Source organism: Jaculus jaculus, chromosome 4 (assembly GCF_020740685.1).
Source record: "Jaculus jaculus isolate mJacJac1 chromosome 4, mJacJac1.mat.Y.cur, whole genome shotgun sequence".
NCBI lineage: Eukaryota > Metazoa > Chordata > Mammalia > Rodentia > Dipodidae > Jaculus > Jaculus jaculus.
In genome coordinates, this window is record NC_059105.1 from 67,201,054 (window position 1) to 67,207,053 (window position 6,000).

A 6,000-nucleotide genomic window follows, 5' to 3' on the forward strand; every position below is an offset into this window, starting at 1 on the left:
TGGTTATACTACTTAAACATCAAGCATTTCTTCGGATTTGTTTTACTTTCCCACTCTAGGCTCTTTTTTTCCCCCCTGATAATAAAATCCAGAAAGTCTAACTCAAAGTTCAAATCACCTGGAATGAAATCTTTTTTTTTTTTTAATTTTTTTTTGTTGTTGTTCATTTTTTATTTATTTATTTGAGAGTGACAGGCACAGGGAGAAAGACAGATAGAGGGAGAGAGAGAGAATGGGCGCGCCAGGGCTTCCAGCCACTGCAAACGAACTCCAGACGCGTGCGCCCCCTTGTGCATCTGGCTAACGTGGGACCTGGGGAACTGAGCCTCGAACCGGGGTCCTTAGGCTTCACAGGCAAGCGCTTAACCGCTAAGCCATCTCTCCAGCCCAGAAGTCTTTTTATTTTATTTATTTATTTATTTATTTATTTATTTGAGGTAGAGCCTCACTCTAGCTCAGGTTGACCTGGAATTCACTATGTAGTCTCAGGGTGGCCTCTGGCTCATGGCGATCCTCCTACCTCTGCCTCCTGAGTGCTGGGATTAAAGGAATGTGCTACCACACCCACCCTGGAATGAAATATTTATAGTTGTTCCCCCCAAATATGCTAAAGTAAAATTGCCTTCAGCTATTCCTAGAAGAAAATGGGAAGGAGGAGAAAAAACAGAAATAGTCACTATCTTAGCCTTTCATATAAAGAACACTGAATGTAAGGGATAAGTTACCCTTTGGGTCTACTATGTAATTTCTTTTAACTTCTAAATATTATTTATTTATTTATTTATTTGAGAGAGAGAGAATGGGCATGCCAGGCCTTCAGGCACCATAAATGAACTCCAGACACATGTGCCACCTTGTGCATCTGACTTACGTGGGTCCTGGGAAGTCAAACCTGGGTCCTTGGCTTTGCAGGCAAGTACCTTAACAGCTAAGTTATCTCTCCAGCCCATACCATGTAATTTTTATGCACAAGTATTTTCTTATGAAGTTATATTCTGAAGACTTTTATTTCAGTTATGACACTAAGTATATGTGAACTATGTATAGACAATGTGCTGCAGGCTGTGAGGAAACAAAGATGAAGAGGGGAAGATCTTTGCCTATATGAGGTTCTCACTTAAGGAGGGAGAATATCAGGAGAGATCTGACAGGAGAGTCTAGTGAAAGTCTGAGAAAATGAAAGAGGCAATCCAACAGAGACTGACTTATGCAAGGAACAGAAGGGTGAAGAAGACTGGGAGACGGCTCAGTGGTTGAAGGTGCTTGCTTGCAAAACCTGCCAGCCCAGGATTCAATTCCCCAGTATCCACATAAAGCCAGGCACACGAAGTGGTTTATATGTCTAATGTTCATCTGCAGTAGCAAAAGGCTGTAAGCCAGGCATGGTGGCACACACCTTTCGTCTGAGCACTTGGGAGACAGAGGGAGGAAGATCACTGTGAGTTCGAGGCCACCCCGAGACTATATGGTGAATTCCAGGTCAGTCTGGACTAGAGCAAGAGCCTACCTCAAAAAAAAAAAAAAAAAAAAAAAAAAAAAAAAAAAAAAAAAAGCTATAGCATGCCCATTCTTTCTCTGTCTCAAACAAATAAATAAAATTTTAGAAAAGAAAAAAATGGGCTGGAGAGATGGCTTAGCACTCAAGGTGCTTGTCTGCAAAGCTTAAGGACCCATGTTTGACTCTCCAGATCCCATATAAGCACAAAGAAAGGTAAAGCAAGCACAAGGTCAGACATGCTCCAAGGTGGTGTGAGAGTCTGGAGCTCAACTGCAGGGGCTGAGGCCTTGGCATGCCAATCCCCCCACCTCTCTAAAAAATAAAAAAATAAAAAGAAATGAAAAGAGAAAAAGAAAAGATATTCCCCCTTATTTTCCACACTCATAGCGGCTTCATTAGTAGAGCAGAATTCTAATAAAGGGAAGGGGTAGGCTCAGATATGAAAGAGAACTCCTAGTTCTTGGGGTAGGAATTCTGTGCTGAGTCTAGGATTTCCTGCCAGTGCTAATACCTGTGAACACTTCTGTCCTAGCCTAAAGGGTTCTAGCTACCTTTCCCTCTTGGATCCAAGAGCTTGATCTGGGTACATAAGGACTTGATGGATTTGTATCTCTGTAGATGGGGAAGAAAATGGAAAGAAGACTATGAATTTACCCTTGTGCTCTTTCCTGGTGGGTATACTTGGTGGCAGGAAAGCCTGTCTAATTTAAAACTAGCAATGACCAGAAAGAGGCCCTTTTCCCATCACAGAAATCTCTTCCTAGTGACGCATTACCCCTACCTTTTATAATCAGAAGACCCCCCTTTGTGGTTGTTGTAGCATTGTGGAATATGGTGGGATAAGATAGGAACCAGTGACACTGGCCTAGCTGCCCTACAATTGCTTTTCCAAAGAATGTCCAAGCCATTGTTTGTCAAAATCATAAGTGACAAGAAAGGAAAAGATTAATCTGTTATTTCTGTAATCTGCAAAGAAATGATGTGTATATCATATATACAAACATATACATGCATACACATGTGTATAAACAATCATATGTATGATTTTGGGATTTAGTTTTTTTGGCTCTTCCATCTTGACACTCTCTCTCTCTCTTTGATCTTATTACCATTACCTACAGTGCACAAAAACAAACTCAAATTATTTGTCTAACAAAGAAAATAGAACTGAAGGATGGCTTAACGGTTAAGGCACTTGCCTTTGAAGCCTAAGGACCTAGGTTCAATTCTCCAGGTCCCACGTAAGCGAGATACACAAAGTGGCACGTGTCTGGAGTTCATTTGCGGTGGCTAGAGGCCCTGGTATCACACCCCCTCTGTCTCATATAAAAATAAATAAAGTTTTTGGGCTGGAGGGAGGGCTTATCGGTTAAAGCGTTTGCCTGCAAAGCCAAAGGACCCAGGTTCAATTCTCCAGGACACACGTTAGCCAGACACACAAGATGGCACATGTGTCTGGAGTTCATTTGCAGTGGCTGGAAACCCTGGCATGCCCATTCTCTCTCTCTTTCTCTTTCTCTCTCTCTCTGACTCTAAAAAGTAAATTAAAATAAAAAAAAATAAATATTTTTTTAAAAAAAAAGAAAGTAGAAAAGTATCTTAGCTTGTAAATCATCTGGGCTGGACCCTATACTTTATGGGAGGTATACTGACTCTCTTTTCCCAGGCTGCATTTCATGTAACCAGTCCAAAACACTTCCCACATCACTTTCCCCTTACCTCAATCACCAAATCTTTCAGTGGCTCCTTCACATCACCACAAGCACTGAAATACTGAGATCTATTTGCTCACTAAAACTACCCTTCTCTAAAAGCACCTTACTTTTTACTTCTTACACACATTAATTCCTGTCTCACCTAACACTGCACACTAACCTCTACAGAAGGACCATGCCATGTAGCACAAAAGCATGAGCCTTTGCAGCAGTTACAGGTGCTTGCTTACAAAGCCTGTCCACCAGGGTTCAATTCCCCAGCCACCTACACCTAGCCCTCCTTTGCAGTGGCAAGAGACTGTGGCACATCCCTACACACATGTGCAATAAATGATTTAAAAAAAAAAAAGAATGAAAGTTAAAAAAAAAAATACTGTGGGCTGGAGAGATGGCTTAGCAGTTAAGGTGTTTGCCTGCAAGGCCAAAGGACCCTGGTTCAATTCCCCAGTACCCAGTAAAGCCAAGGTGGCACATATGTCTGGAGTTTGTTTGCAGTAGCTAGAGGTCCTGGAATGTCCATTCTCTTCCTCCCTTCCTCTTTCCCTCCCTCCCTCCCTCCCTCCCTCCCTCCCTCCCTCCTTCCCTCCCCACCCCCGTCTCTCCCACTTTTTCAAATAACTAAACAAAAATTAAAAATATTTAAAAAATTAGTTGTGCTCAAATGCACATTTTTGCCTCTAGCCATCTAGGCGACTTTAGTCATGTTAGTTTATCTTTGTAGTTTCACTTTTCCCCTCTGAGGGAATAAAGTTTAAACCACTGGGTTTTAAAATGTAGCCATCGGAGAGATGGTTTAGCCATTAAGGCACTTGCCTGCAAAGCTTAACAACCAGGGTTCAATTCCCCAGTACCTGTGTGCTTGCAAATAAATATTTTAAAAGGCAGCCATTATACGTAAGGTGCTTCACACAGTATCAGTGTAACTGAAAGACATTTAATAGATGGTAGGTATTACTATAACATGTGCCACCTCGAATACCGTTCCCACCTGGCTGGCATGTAAGTAACCATTTAGGTTGTTACTTCTCTTCTCTTATCCTTGAGTTCTCAGTTCTTCCCCACAAAGAATCAGAACCTCGCACAAATCCAAGCTTCTCCTAACTCTGCTGCAAAAGTACTTTTTACAAATTTAACTGAAATCTGAACATTCAAGGTTAGCCCTATTTAGGACCACCCAGGCATCAGTTGTTATCTCATATCCTCGAGTGAACATAATCACATTTTGCTGATGTCTCAAATGACATGCCAAAAGAACTCAGGCAAGGACAAATGACGACCCAGGTGCTTTTCACAGTTACCACAAATTTCATTGCTCGGGCGCTAGTGTAAAATGTTTGTAACACTGACAACACAAGTGAAGAAGGAAAACTTCCAGTAAAAATCTCCAGGAGAAACCACGCTGTGACATGGTCTAGGTTCCAGAGGGGACACGTGTGTGTGTGTGTATTCCTGTGGTGTGTAAATGTGTGTCACCATGTGTCCATGAGACTGAAAGTATACTGGTGCACACATTTGAACATGTGTGCGTTGTCTGTGTGTGGTGTGTCTTTGTGTATGCCTATGTTTGTGTGGTGTTTGTGTATGGTGTGTATGTGTGTGGTATGGTGTGTGTGTGTGTTATATGTGTAGTGTGGGTGTGTGTGTAGTGTGTATGCATGGCGTGTATGTGTGGTGTGTGTGTGGTGTGTGTGTGGTGTGTGTGGGGGGCTGTGGTGTGTGTATGTGTGGGGTGTGTGTGGGGTGTTTGTGTGGGGTGTATGTGTGTGGTGTGTGTGTTTGTGTGTGGTGTGTCATGTGTGGTGTGTGTGTGGTGCATGTGTGTGGTGTAGGGGGGTGTAGTGTGTGTGTGTGTGGGGGTGTGGTGTGTGTATGTGGGGGGTGGGGGGGTGTTTGTGTGGGGTGTATGTGTGTGGTGTGTGTGTTTGTGTGTGGTGTGTCATGTGTGTGGTGTGTGTGTGGTGCATGTGTGTGGTGTGGGGTGTGTAGTGTGGGGGGGGTGTGGTGTGTGTATGTGTGGGGTGTGGGGGGGTGTTTGTGTGGGGTGTATGTGTGTGGTGTGTTTGTGTGTGGTGTGTCATGTGTGTGGTGTAGGGGGGTGTAGTGTGGGGGGGGTGTGGTGTGTGTATGTGTGGGGTGTGGGGGGGTGTTTGTGTGTGGTGTATGTGTGTGGTGTGTTTGTGTGTGGTGTGTTTGTGTGTGGTGTGTGTGGTGTATGTGTGTGGCGTGGGGGTGTGTGGGGTGTGTTTGTGTGGTGTGTGTGTGGTGCGCGTCTGTGTGCGTGCGTGCGTGCGTGTGTGTGCGTGTGTAAGGAGCCCGGCGCGCTCTCACCCACGGACCTCGGGCCGCTTACCTCGCCTGACGAGCAGGTGGGCGCCGCAGGGCGCCGCCATGTTGGTCACGTGGCCGCGCGCTCGGAGCCCCGCCCGCCGAGCCGCGGGGTCCCGCGCGCCCGAGGCCCGGGCGGAGCGGCGGCCGGCGCGGAGCGCGCGTGCGCGGGCACCTGCCGCGGAGCCCGGGCGGCCGAGCCGGCTCCTGCCGCGGCGCGCACGCTCGCCTCCGGGCCCGGCGCCCAGGCGGCGCGGGGAAAGCTGTCAGGTAAGCGTGGCGTGCGGCGTTGGCGGCGTCCACACCGCGGTGCATGGAAACGTGAGGTTAGGTGGGGGCGGGGGGAGCCCAGTTTGGTATCCCACATAGTCCTTTGCATCGTCTGCACTCTTGCAAATTATTTCTGTGGATTGAGTGGAAAGGTAAAATTTGGTTCAAAGTCATCAGCTGCTCTTCCCGTCC

General features: G+C 45.9%; 1 protein-coding gene across 1 annotated transcript in view; it reads right to left on the reverse strand.

The window, feature by feature from the left end:
• Positions 1–5,627, reverse strand: part of Metap1d (methionyl aminopeptidase type 1D, mitochondrial) — a 102,924-nt gene extending 97,297 nt beyond the window's left edge. Inside the window, exon 1 of the mRNA XM_045147494.1 lies at positions 5,564–5,627. Coding sequence (XP_045003429.1) covers positions 5,564–5,603 — 40 coding nt within the window. The 5' untranslated portion in view covers positions 5,604–5,627. The remainder of the gene's footprint in view (positions 1–5,563) is intronic.
• Between the last annotated feature and the right edge of the window lie 373 nt (positions 5,628–6,000).